The sequence below is a fragment of the Dipteris shenzhenensis genome, chromosome 14 (assembly GCF_047967505.1).
Source record: "Dipteris shenzhenensis isolate YYH24624 ecotype China chromosome 14, Dip_SZ_1.0, whole genome shotgun sequence".
Lineage (NCBI taxonomy): Eukaryota > Viridiplantae > Streptophyta > Polypodiopsida > Gleicheniales > Dipteridaceae > Dipteris > Dipteris shenzhenensis.
This window is the reverse complement of record NC_141609.1, coordinates 11,358,277-11,372,025: the sequence shown is the minus strand read 5'-3', so window position 1 is coordinate 11,372,025 and position 13,749 is coordinate 11,358,277. Positions and strand designations below refer to the sequence as shown.

General features: G+C 41.6%; 1 protein-coding gene across 1 annotated transcript in view; it reads right to left on the bottom strand.

Moving 5' to 3' along the window:
- TSK (tetratricopeptide repeat (TPR)-containing protein) overlaps window positions 1-12,360 on the bottom strand; it is an 84,913-nt gene extending 72,553 nt beyond the window's left edge. The window contains exons 1-5 of the mRNA XM_087384678.1: window positions 11,994-12,360; window positions 11,108-11,899; window positions 978-1,154; window positions 750-841; window positions 245-352 (exon numbers count right to left, since the gene is read on the bottom strand). Coding sequence (XP_087240804.1) covers window positions 245-352; window positions 750-841; window positions 978-1,154; window positions 11,108-11,899; window positions 11,994-12,281 — 1,457 coding nt within the window. The 5' untranslated portion in view covers window positions 12,282-12,360. The remainder of the gene's footprint in view (window positions 1-244; window positions 353-749; window positions 842-977; window positions 1,155-11,107; window positions 11,900-11,993) is intronic.
- Between the last annotated feature and the right edge of the window lie 1,389 nt (window positions 12,361-13,749).

Genomic DNA, 13,749 nt, shown 5'->3' with positions numbered 1-13,749 from the left:
CCAATCAAATAATGTTCAACAGGCAAGCATTGTTTTGCAAAAAGAAACACACAGTATTTGAAGAAAATAATTCAATGAATCTGAATCTCTATAGCCATTGCATCAAATTTTGACCATGAATACAAGTCTCAATTCTGTTTTAAATCAGCCTAGAATAAGATAAAGGGCATCCTTAATTGACGTGCTCCTTCATCTTTACTCCACTTTCAATTCAAAGGAGTGCTGATGAATCAGAAATTATTACTTGGCATCAGTTATACGTTCTAGTCGTACGAAATAGCAATACTGCATGTTCTCCAAGGCACTGATTTGTTGTGATAGCATCCTTGTCTTTCCCTGAGACTTTGCTATCCTGTCATAGATTAAAAATTAAAAGATCTACAAAGTGGATTACTTAGCCATTTTCTGATTGCAGACTAGAAATGCAGGAAAAGAACCGAGATTTTTAACACTATAAAGTTCCATCCCAAGACAGGGCAGAGCATCAAATATATTTAGTCCACGATAGCAAAAAGACTATGAGAAAAGAGTGAACTGATGCTAAACAATCATATCCAAGAAACCTGCAATCCTATTGAGGGCAGAACGTAAGTTCCTTGATTTATTGTTTGCTATCCTCGGTCACAACACAAAGACAAACAAAGCAACAGGCACGTACGCACTTCTGTCTATATATATGATGACTTCCCTCTGTTTCTCTGAGAGAATATCAGTAATGCAGAAGAGTAAGGCAAACAAATGAAACTTACTCATAGGCATCTTTATATGCCTTTAGAGCCTCTTCCCAATCTCCAGTACAATCAAGTGCATTTCCATAATTGATATTTGCCACAGACTGACCCTGAATTCAATCCAACCCAAAAAGGAGTATAGACCCAATAGATCAACTTAAATCCTTAAACGAGAGTTAGAAAATATGTCAAATTAGCCAAATACAAAAGTCACCAGAATTTCCACTCACACAGGTGACTGCTTACTTCAAGGTGCCCTATCCGCTTACAAAGATCCAAGCTCTTCAAATTCCATTTCTTTGCCTTTGAGTATTCTCTTAGGTTGTAATAGGATTCACCAACAGTCTCCAAGGCATCACCCAACTTTTCCATGTCTCCCATCTCTTTGACGAGAGATTTTAAGCTTTTCGCAAGTTTAAGATGCTGTAAAAAGTAATTAACACGTTAGGAAAGGTATACATCACAGATCGTGACATCCCCTACCACTCAAAAGAAGACCCTAGTGGAAAAGATGAACTGGTGTAGAAAGATGTCAAGACAATACTACATGTTCTCATACGGCTTCCAAGTAGCTTAAGAATCGTCAAGATCATGCCACTCAACGAGAAACTCAGTGCAAAGCCGATGCCGTGTCTCATGTTGTTGACAGTACAAAATGCAAGAAAGAATAAGAACATATTCATCTTTGATTTTTGGGAACACAATCGCCTAGGGCGGAACATCATCGTCTTTTGGAAGATATGCACAACACAAAATTGGAATTGGAGAAAGCTTATGACAAAGTAGATTGGGGATACTTGGAGAATACACTGCTGCATTCTGATTTCTGATTTCTGATTTGTATGATTCCTGGTTCAAAGAATGTGTCCTCACTTTACAGATTAGCCCGCAATCAGATTCTTATCAAGGGTGCCAAAGAAGAGAGATTTAAGATCACCAGATCAGTCTGACAAGGATGTCCTCTTCCTCCCCTATTATATTTATTTCTGGTAAAGGCTTTAGCTAGATCTTAGGCAAAAATCCTTGCTTTGAGACTCCCCCTCAAATGAGACAAGGAGCTATTAAACAATGAGCTTGCAGATGACACACAGCAATTTGATTGGATGTCTCTCCTCACACCCTCACAACATTCAAGACAGCTTTGGATTTGTTTTGCCTTGCAACAGAGGCACACATCAATTTGCATGAATCCAATGGCTTTTGGTCAATGATGAGGACTCTCTTGGCTAGGGTTTGGATTTTGGCTTTTAGGGTTCAAAGAGATCTCACCATTAGATATTTAAGCTGTCAAGGTGGTATAGGCTTTTTTGTTAGAAATGACCCAACAGAGGGTACGCACAGCGGAAGACTGATAGAATAGCCTAGGAGCTCACAAACTTCTTAAACTTATGTGCATAGCATAGGTGTGCAAACTCATCAATAGACAATGAACCAGCTAGATATAGAAGACACCAAAATAATATATTTCCGTCCAAAGCTATGGGCACAATACAAAAGAGAGAGATCCAAAGTCACACCAATGGTGTGGTCCTCTGATCTTACCACAAGGTCCTTCTGCTATTTGCCGGCTATCTCTAGACTCGAGCCCGCGTGCTCCACCTCGAGCGTAAGTAGACTTTCCATCCAGATCCCTTCCACCTTGCTGCCTTTGCACCAACCTAGGTGGGCAGCACCCTCAGCTAAGTCTGCAGCTATTGTATGCTCTCTTCTACTCTAGTGATGAGGCCCAAGGCAAGGTCCCTGCTGCTCCTTTCTGATGGGGCTTTTCTGCTGCTCCAAGTGATGGGTAACGGAGGCCCAAGTGCCACCTTTTATAGGCCCAAAGGGCCCTGAGAAATGGCCGACCCAACAGGGGGATGAACCTATCTCCTCTGGCCGACTTGGTTGGTTGGCCCAACCCTAACCGGCCGACCTGCTGGTCAGCCTGGTTGGCTGGCTCAACCAGCCCTATATAAGGGCCCTAGCCAAGCCCCTTTGGGCTGCTGCTAGGCTGCCCTGTTGAAGAGTATCAATAGCAAACTCATTTTTTTGGATTTCAACAAAGCTAGATCTCACCTTTAGAGCGATAGCTATCAACTAGATATTGCTGGCCACTACTCGATTTGTTTGCTCTTGTTGGTACCGCTCTAGGGGACTGCATTTCACAACTTAAGAGGCTAATCATGAACTTTCTTTGGAGTGACTTTGATGGGCCCACACATGTGAGAGTACAAAGGCTCGGGAGATCTTGATTCTTGCGACCCAAGAGAGGGGGCCAAACAAAATTGATCCTCATATCAAAAAGATTTTTCCTTTGAATTCATTGGGTCTTGCAATCCCTATTCCACCGGTGATTGGATGGACAGCATTAGATGGGTCTTTACTTCTACAAACATCATGATGCCTTCCACACTAGTTATGGCTACTATTGTCAAAGCTTGGCAAAGCTTTAAAAACTCATTATAAATAATTCCCCCCATTATGATGAGATTGATACGCAATCAACTATGTGAAATAATTCTATCTTGGATGAGCTTGATAGGCCTCGTGGTGCCTTAAGATATATGCATTGTCCAGATGAAAGAGAGGCTCTGAAAGGTTCCAAGGACCTTCTTGAAGAACACGAACATCATTTGACTAATCAATTCATGGGAAGTGCTAGGAGGATTGCTCAAGTGGGAGACAACATAGATTTATCAAGTGGGATGGGTGCTTTCTCAACATCCCTCTTCAATTCTCTTGTGGCACAAAGATGACGACACTATGATCTTCAATGTGCAATCTAGAGGCAAATTTGTCGAGTCTTTTGATTATGATGTGGACTTGGGGCTAGTCAAAGTAGTGGGTATTTATTAAGTAGTGTTATTTTGCTTCTAGCCGCTATGTAGACCCTAGCCCAGAGGATATCCCACTTGGCACTTGGATTCTTTGGCTTACGGGGGTTGTTTCTATAAAATATTTTCAATGGGATCCAAGTGAGTCAAAGTGCACCGTAGAACAGACAACCACTCAAAGGGTTCCCTTCTTTCAATTCATCATCAATAATGCCAAATTATTGCCAAAGATTGGAGGCCTTCTAGAGCTCACTATTGGAAGAGCTATCAAATCAACTTGAAGATACAAAGATCGTTTTGAAGGAGGCTCTCGAAATCCCTCACGAATAGAAAAGCTACTCTCTTCTTCCAACTTTCTATTCATGAAGGGATTGTAATAAATCAATGGAGGAGTATTTTTGAAGCTAATCCCTCTTGTCCATGGAGGAGTATTTTTGTAATAAATCAATGGAGGAGTATTTTTGAAGCTAATCCCTCTTGTCCATGATGCTTATCATTTGATCAATCTATTCAACGATGCCTCTAGGAGTACAAATAGGCTGACACATGGCTACGAGCCTTTTCCAGATTAGGGGTTCCACTTCAAGTTGTGGGATTACAAGGACTAGACGGGGATGCCTTGGTCTTTGATGTTCACTCTGGGGACAGGCTTTCTTGGTGGATAGATGATATTCTTTTGCATATTGCTTTTCAGTCTATCAAGGTCGCAGATCATGTGGAACGGTGTTTTTTGGAGCCAAGATGCTACTTAGACCCTGACCCATGTCACATTCCCTTGGAATCATGGAGACTTTGGCTTTATGAAGGTGTGCTCATAAAGTATTTGCAATGGGACCCCAAGGAGTGGGAATGGATCGATGTAGGGCACCAAGAGAAGAGCCTCCCCTTCTTTCGATTTGGAGCTCGATAGCATGGCTCTCTCTTTCAAAGCCTCAAGTATTTTACAAGAGATATGACTCTTCTTAGGCTCTTCTGATTGAATGACATGTTGTTGAGTCATGCTCTTTGGACAATGTTCCTAGCTCTTTGCACATACCTACACATGCTTTTGTGAATACTTTGTGGGAGATTCTAGCAAGCATAGCAACGTGGCATATTTGGAGATCTAGGTGTACAGAGGCTTTGGATGGTTTCCAGGTGCGCCCAGCTCATACATTGAGCTAGTATCTGGACAGAACACAGTACACACTTTGACAGCCATTTGGGGGACTATACAGGGACCTTCATGAGCAACCTCTACTAGGAGGAAAGTTTTCTTGAGGGAGTGGAGCGGCTCCCCTTCCTTCTCGAAAACTCCCACAAGGTTGAGGTGTCACTATCAATCTCAACCTTGGTTATTTTCCAACTCTTTCACTACAAGAGCTTGATTTGTATTTTGTTCTTTCATTCATTGCATGATGTACTTCTCTCTTGAGCCTTGCTTTTGAAGTTTCATTCATACTTAATATGAATCTTTTTTTTGGGGGGAAAAGTGTTGAATTATGAGTAGCGTGATGTGAACCTACCCTTGGATCACTCTTCCCCTCCCATTACGAGGTTCTTCCCCCTAGGGTTATTATAATTAGAGTACCTATGTAGAGGATATATATCCTCATTTTGGTCTTTTAAAGCAACACACTTTTGGAATAGAGTTGATACAATCTCTCTCTCTCTATGTTCACCACTATTTTCTAACATTTGGTATCAAAGCATTAGGTCCCAACTTTTTGCTTCGAAGTCTACAGTCTTGTGCTTGGGTCTACATGCTTGCCAACACTTGGTTGCAAGAAGACATTTCAGTTTGAATGACTAGACTTATTTCCAATTAGGTCATCTTCAAACTCTACTCATCTTTGCTATTAGTATGGGCATTTTTTAGAGAGTTTCTAGCCCTTCAGAGATCATTTGCTTCTCTACATAGGCCCGGCCTTTTGAGGCCGTTTTCCCTTGTATAAGCTGGAGTAAATCATTCCCGAAGTCTCTACTTCAACAGACTAAATCACATATGCATAGAATATCACAGCCACAAACTTCAAAGTGCTGTAACTTTTGATCAAAAAATCAAACCGAGTTCATTCCACCACTCAAATTGAAGGGCACGACCTATTCTATAACTGTGCATTAGTGTCTATGCAGTTTTGAGACTTCTATGTGAAGTCGTTTCACTTTGGGGTAACCTAAATTTTTGAAAAAATGGTCCAATTATTATTTTTTAACGATTGTGGGCACATAATAGGTTCATAATGGTTTCTTGATGGTTGTCTAGTGGTTTCAAGGTGGTTGACCATTGACCAGCACAGCGGTTGTCCATTGACTCGAACAACTCCAATGATTCACAGTGATTCCATAGCGGTTGCCCAATGGTTACACGGCGGTTCCTGATGATTTGCAATGGTTGACTGCTGATGACCAAAATCTACGCAATGATTTTTAAGTATACGCCCTTTATGCTTAGTTAGGAGCAGGTTGTGATACAGAAGTTGCATTCTCTTTGGAACTTTTGCTCTCCTTTTCTAGTTTTGTTTGCTCTCATATCAAGGAGATAATTCTTTACACATTCAATTCGCACCTATTTAGCCAAGCATTGGCTTGTGGGGTCATTGTATTTTGTTGGTGCGGAAACCATTCAAAATAAGTGAATTTTGCGAATAATTGTGTAGCAATGGCTCAAAATGACAACTTATTTGGTGGAGCTTTGTCTCAAAAGACAAGTTGGATAGGATCAATTACTCCTTATGGAGTTTCATGGTTAAAAACTTGCCAAAGGCTTATGGGGCCTTGTAAAAGAGGGTAAACCCCGTCCCACAAATCCTGCTCTCAATGCCCCAATCACACCTCGTAAAAACCAAGCTACACAACGACTGGACCTACACCTGCAGCAATGGCAATTGCGTAGCCTGCTACAGCTAAACAAAGAAGATGGGATGCTTGTGATGCACAAGCTCTAGCCTTGATTTCTTTGTCAATCAAGAGGTTTATTATTCCTCACACGAAGTCGTGCAAGACTTCTTTATGTGCATGGCATTTTTTGCAAGCAATGTCGCAAGATAAGAATGAGACAAGGATATCATTTCCCAAGGAGCTTGAGAGCTTGAATATGTATGATAGGGAGACAGTATGTCAAAGCATCTGACTACGATCTAGAATCTTACAGAATAACTTCTCAATATTGACAAGCCACGAGATGAAAAAGACTTGACCTCCAAGACATTGCAATCACTGTCTGAGTCCTACTTGAGCTTCCATACTTCTCTCTCGCTGTCTTTGAGAGGCAATGCTCAGCCTCTTCAATTTTGAGGAGCTTGTGGGTTTGTTATTGCAAGAGGAGCAAACAAGGAAGAATAAATCTTCCTCATCTCGTGCCAGTGCTCAAGCACTTGCAATCTGCAAGAGGAGTAAAGGCGAGCCTAAAGGTAGTGCGCAGTTTAAAGCTGCTTTTGAACAATTATATAACAAGCAAAAGGATGAAGCAAGCAAAGCAAAGAAGAAAGGAAGATGCCACTATTGTAAGGAGCCAAGTCATTATATCCATGAATGCAGGAAAAGATTTATGAAAAGAGAGTAAGAAGGAAACTAGAATGTTAGTTTTGATTTCTAATGCTTCAAATTCTGGCAATGGTTGAAGAGTTGTTGAGAGGACAAGTCACGCAGTGTGAGCGATACTGCAAATACAGTTTGATATTTTAACAGTGGTGCATCAAGGCACATCACTTCCAAGAAACACCAATTTTTTTATTTCCTATTGGCAAAACTATATCCTGTGCCAACAATTCCACTGATCCTATGAAAGAAGATGAAAATATTATTCTATAGTCAATAGATGGTACTGACTCGTGTCTTCCAAATGGCTGTTGGACAGAGATTGCATGTAGGAGAGGTTAGCTTGATCTATTGTCCTACACATCAGAGGATGGCAAAACTTTCACCTAAGGCACTGCTCAAGGAAAAGTTTAAAGCTTGCAGCAAGCTTTGAGCTAAAGTCCATTTGGTGATTGATCCATGTTCACAATATCACCACAAGGGGATTTGCAAAAATTATGAGTATTGTGGTATGAACCTATATGTTGGGCAATTTTTCCAACTAGTTAGAGGTTTTTCCCTAGGGTTAGTATTAGAGCCAGAGTACGTATGTAGAAGATACACATCCTCATTTTGGGTTTTCTCCGAGCAACACACACTTTTGGAATAGAGTTGATACCATCTTTGTGTGTTCACCGCCATTTTCCAACATAAGATGATGGAAATAGAAATTGATATTGGCTTACTAGAGTGACTACAAAACAATTGTGTTACTTACAGCACTCAATTGACTTGGGTGGATAAGTGTATATGCCTTTGTAAGACTAGAATAAGTCCAATCATACAAATTTAGATTTTTTGTTGTTCTAAATGAAGAGAGACATGGAAGCTACGGAATGAAAGTATGGAAAGCATAATGAAAGGCAAAATGGAAGGAAAAGAAAGTACAAGTACAAGGCAATAACCAAAATACTCACAATGTATTGATAGCTTGATGTTGACTGTTGTAATAGACAATAGACAAGTACAACACTATATAGTGCGACACTAGACTCTAGAAAGTCACAATGTCTATGGGATATCTCCCAATATGACATGTGGCACGTCTAGGACTAACTAGACTATAAAACACCACCTAGACCACCTAGAACAGACATTTTTGACTCACTTTGGCTTCATATTCCAACACCCCTCCATGAAGGCAAGGTGAGAGACTACTTGAATAGAACCAATAATAGAACATGACAATGACGGTCATCAAAACTGTGCATGCCGATCTAGAACTTGACATGGCTCCCACATAATCTCAGAGGCAAGTGAGCATGGCTCAAAGGCTAGTGAGCATAACATAGAAAGCTCATCTAGCATGGCTCAAAGGCTCATCATGCATGGATGCATGATCAACTCAAAGGTCTAGAAGACCAATGCACCAACATCCTGGAACTCTCAAGCCAGGCCTGATAAACAAATAGACCTATCAATGCCAATACATGGCTCCCACAGTACATTCCCCCCTTGGCTTCATAGCAAGACATGTTAGGAAGCCACCCACCAAAATAGGAAAACCAATACATCTTTTTAGAAGGACTATCCAAGGCAGAGGACCTTTAGACTCAATGACAACCAAACACTCAGTTACATATCATTTTAGGGGAACTACCCAAAGCAGAGGACCCCAAAATACATCAAGCTGTAGGAATAATAAAAATAGATCTCTTAGGAGTAAGAGATGTCCTCCAAGTAGCCACTGCACGTGTGCACATCCTGCGAGTCGATGACAATGTCGATGAAGCACTAGGCATGGATGTCCCAAAATATGCGTAGGTGAAGTCCATGGGGTAGCTACATGGAGCGGTCATGGCATGACTCAAGATAGAAGATGGAGAGTCACCTAAAAATCGATGTAGAGGCCGAAGGTGCCACAAGGACTAGTAGAGTCACTCATTGTGCAAGCCTAGCACCACGGGCAATCAAAGAAGTAATCGGGGAAGCCGAGAAGTAACCGTACCTCATATCAAGATCATTTTTCTTTATCTTCTTGCTGCAAATTAGTGTGGAGTCTACACACCGTTATAGAAGGCGGATGAGGTGTGCAATGTGACAGCTCGAATGGCAAGAAGATAGAGCTTCGTGGGCAACAAGAGAAGTGTGAGCAGGAGCAATTGCGTGGGCAGCTAGAAGCAACGTGGGCAGCTAAATGGCAAGCAAAAAGGATAGCTACATAGACAACAGGAGAAGCTGCGTGGACAGCTACAGATTAGCTTCGTGGGCACCAACTGAAGCAGCAAAAGATGGAGGTGGAGATTAAGATAGTGACAATAGACTGAAAACTATCATCCCATAAACTCGAACAAAATCCGCATGCAAGAATAATTTTCATCACTTTTTACAAGAGCTATATCTTTTCATAGAAAACCCGGATTGCAATGATGTAAAAATAAAAATTGTAGTACTCAAGGTCCTCTACAACTTTCCTAAAGACACAAAATCATGATTCTGCTTCCAGATCCAAATAGAAGCGTCACATCATCCGCAGGTCATAGAGAGAGCAACAAAAACAGCACCACTCTAAGACGTCTTTATAGCTGAAAGAAAGAGAAGCTGCCCTCTCTTCTCTTGGAGGAGCTCCCCTTCCCTACTCCTCTCCATTGAAGGCTTCATCAACATTGGGATTCTCCTTCAACGTTGTCTTCTCCAACTTGAGCTTTTCAATGGAGAGAAGTAGGAAAGGGAAGCTCCTCCAAGAGAAGAGAGGGCAGCTTCTCTTTTCGGCCACCCTCTACCTCATGGAGAAGCAAGGAGGAAGAAAAGAGCTAGGAAGGAAGGCTCTGATACCATATGAAGAGACATGGAAGCTAGCTAGGAACGGAATGGAAATATCAAAAGCATAATGAAAGGCAAAATGGAAAGGAAAGAAAGTACAAGTGCAAGGCAATAACCAAAATACTCACAATGTATTGATAGCTTGATGTTGACTGTTGTAATAGACAATAGACAAGTACAACACTATTTAGTGTGACACTAGACTCTAGAAAGTCACAATGTCTATGGGATATCTCCCAATATGACACGTGGCACGTCTAGGACTCACTAGACTATAAAACACCACCTAGAACAGACATTTTTTACTCACTTTGGCTTCATATTCCAACACTAGAGACCAAAAATCTACACAGAAAATAAAAGGAAAAATGAGCGTTAACACTTTCTATGTCACTTGAGTATAAAACAACACACTCTATCTCATGTTGTAATAGCCCATTTACATCTTGATCCGTACACACTGGCTTCAGGGACTCCCCGGCATCACCTACTTCAATTATCTATTGTAATCCAACTAAGACGATGCCTACTTCTATTGCATGCATGCCCTTGACCGGCCTCCGCGTCAAGTGTTTGTTCCTCATCCCAACATGTACGGTAGTTGTCCCCAAAATGTGCTGGTATCTAGCCATTGCCCCTTGTGAAGCCTAAGGTAGCATGCCACATCATCATGGAAAGGATGCATGTGTGTGTGACAATTTAGTTTTGCAAGAGCTCTATTGTATACTTCTGAATTCTCTTGCCATAGCCTATGAGGTGTTTCCATTCAGTGTGCAAATGTCAGTATGATAGCAATTGGTATTTCTATTCAAGCGCTCTATTCCTATTCAAGATCTCCATTTACGGACCCCTGACCAAGTCCTTTATTGAGATGCAGTTGCTCAAGTTGGGTGTCCTTACATCCCCTCAGTTCTAGGAAAACCCACCTCCTTTTTGTCCGCATGACGGGCTACATCAGGCTAGTCCAGCACACTCTAGGTTCAAAACTCTATCTGAAGTACGTGTCCAAACATCAGGTCCTAGAGCGTTCTCATCTTAGGTGTTGTAATGTTTTATGTTTACTGCCATGCTGGCTGTTCTTCTATGCCACTTGGCTGCTTTCACTCTCCTCAACCAAACAAACTTATCACATCAAGCATTTAAATTATACTTTGTAGAGAAAGAATTTGCTATACAAGAAAAAGACTTGACCAAAACAAAAAGAGATCTGCATGACAGGCAGGGGAACTTTGGATTGATTACCTTCTCCCATGCTTGGAGGTATCCTGCCAGCTCTATAAGCTCATTGAGAAGCTTATACTCTTCACTTTGATTGCAGGCCCTAACACCTTTTTCATTTAATTTCTTCCTTTGCAATTTCCTAAGCTGTTGCTCCCCAGCTGTTAGCTTACTCATCTGTTCTTGTGCCTGGCAGACAACGTCCAGATTTTTTTGTGCTGTTGATATGAGATTGTCTTCATCTTCCAATGGCTGAGCTACCTGCAGAGCCCGTTCAAAGAAACGAGTAGCTTCTTCGTACTTTTGGCATTTAAAATGTATCTCCCCCAAATTAATGAAACCTTTTGCCTCACCCTGCGGATGTGGTATCTTCTGGCAGATAGTTATGTCTGTCTGTGTGTGGTACTTGGCTTTTTCCCACTGTCTTTGTTCGCAGTATAAGCGTCCAAGGTTGTGATGTATTCTCGAGCGAGCGTCATCGTCTTCACGAAGCTCCTCTTCATTGCAAATTTTTAAACCCTGTTGAAATAGATCGATAGCTTGCCTAGGATCGTCGGTCACCATCATCAACAAGCCCATGTTGTTGTAAGAATCAACGAGTTCTTTCACAAAAGATGGAGAATCCCTGCTTGGAGGGTTCTCCTTCAGCGTCCTGGCAAGGTCTATCGATAATTTTAAATACTCCTTAGCATGACGGAGGGCAGAAAAGTCGTCTTTTTGCTCATACATCTCAACATAAGTACGACCAAGCTGCGTGCTCGCTCTTTGTTGCTCGACGAGGTTATCGGTTTCTTCAGCTAGCTGCAAGTGCTTTCTCTGCATTTTTTTTAAAAATGGAGGCGTCAAGTCGTGCGCTACAAACACATATACGAGATTGGAATGGGTTGAATCCTCTTAGAGATTCTTTCACCTGATAGATAAGGGCCTGTTCGAAATCCAAGAGCCGCAAATAGATTTCTCCAATCGATTGGCAAGTGGGCATGAGATTACTCGGCGGGGAAGCGTCAACGTTCATTCGCCGTGTAGAGATTTCGTAGTCCTTCCGAAACCATTTCAAAGCTTCGACGTACTGCCCTCTCTCTTTACATGCATGGCCGACCTGATTCGCCCATCGGGCCTGCTCGTCGCGGTCTCCTCTGTCGACAGCATCCTTAAATCCAGCCTTTGCGACTTCCACATCTTTCTTGCCTCGCACCATGTTTGAAGAAATCTGCTTTGATGCAGTTAGATTGCAGGATGGGGAGAAGGCAATCCGTCGCTATGAATCCAACAAGAAATCGATCGATTGCATCAAGCAATTGATCAAGAGATTGATTGCATCGAGTAGAGCTCAAATCTGCAGTGATGCGGTGTCTTTTGGCGGGAAACTCCCAATCATCCAGGTGGTCATTCAAACTTTCAAAAACTCCCACAGACACTTGTCGACTCACGGCTGTTCACACCACACGCCCGAACCTAAAGAACTAGGTTGCGCGGCAGGGAGCCTTTCCATCGTAGGAGCACATTACTATGAACTTAAAATTGAACCTGAATCCCAGGATTTTATCAACTTTTTAAAGGAAACAAGTGAATGAGTAAAAATGTGGACATGCGACACGACACAACGTCCATTGGGACCCGATCCTCCTTGCAAATGTCAGGGGTGGTGATTTATTATTGACTTAGCGATGCCCATATTGTTTGTGCGTTTTGGGAGTTGAAGCCTAACAAATTCATGAATAAGGCGACGCTCATAAGAGCTGATAACTGATCCTCATTATAGTCTCTACAATATTGTCACATACGAATGAAGATGCAAGAGATATGCAATCTGAAATGGACAACAATGTCATGTCGAATAGGAAAAGAAAGCTGCTAGGCTCAAAAAGAAAGTATGTAAGTGTTAAGAGGCGACGAATCATGGCACCAATTCCAGGACCCAAGAGGCATTTAATGCTATCCGAACAGAATATACAAGAAACTTTGCCTTAGAAGAGTTACAAAGGAAGATTGTGAGGCTATACGTGTAGGTATTTGGAGCAAGACAAGGCCAAATAGACATAATCATCTTCTCTAAGAGTTTTCTTGCTTCCTTCGACAACATGATGACGTCTTAAAGACAATGCTATGCAAATCTCAAATGATGTCGATGGTTAATGGACTAGTCATATGTAACCAAGGATACCAGTTGTTAAGTGGATTATCACATGGTACCTACTGGGGCATATGGGCAGAGGTCAAAGATAAGGTGATTCATAGAGTTCATGGAAATGTGTGCAAGTTAAAAGGACAAAGAAACACCTTGAATGCAGCCGCAACTTTAAAGCAAATCCTTGAAGACAATGCATTGCCACAACCTCATCTTCCACAAACAATGCCAGATGGAAGTATCATGTGCCAACGTCATCTTCCTCTAGAAATGACAAAGAAGGTTGTGCTAAAGTTTGTTAATAGAACATTACAAGACTGAGAAGAGAGAGAAATTTCTAGAGCTACTTTTTATAAAATTTGGTGTGGGCAATATTGCAATGTGAAGACTCCATCAAAGCAGAGAATGTCAAAATGCAAAACATAAGATGAATTGAAAAATGCCATTGAGCATAGTAAATGCGAGAAATGTCGAGGAAAATATATAAGATGGAGAGAAATCCATTTGTGTCATGTGCAAGATGCTAGAATGGTGTATG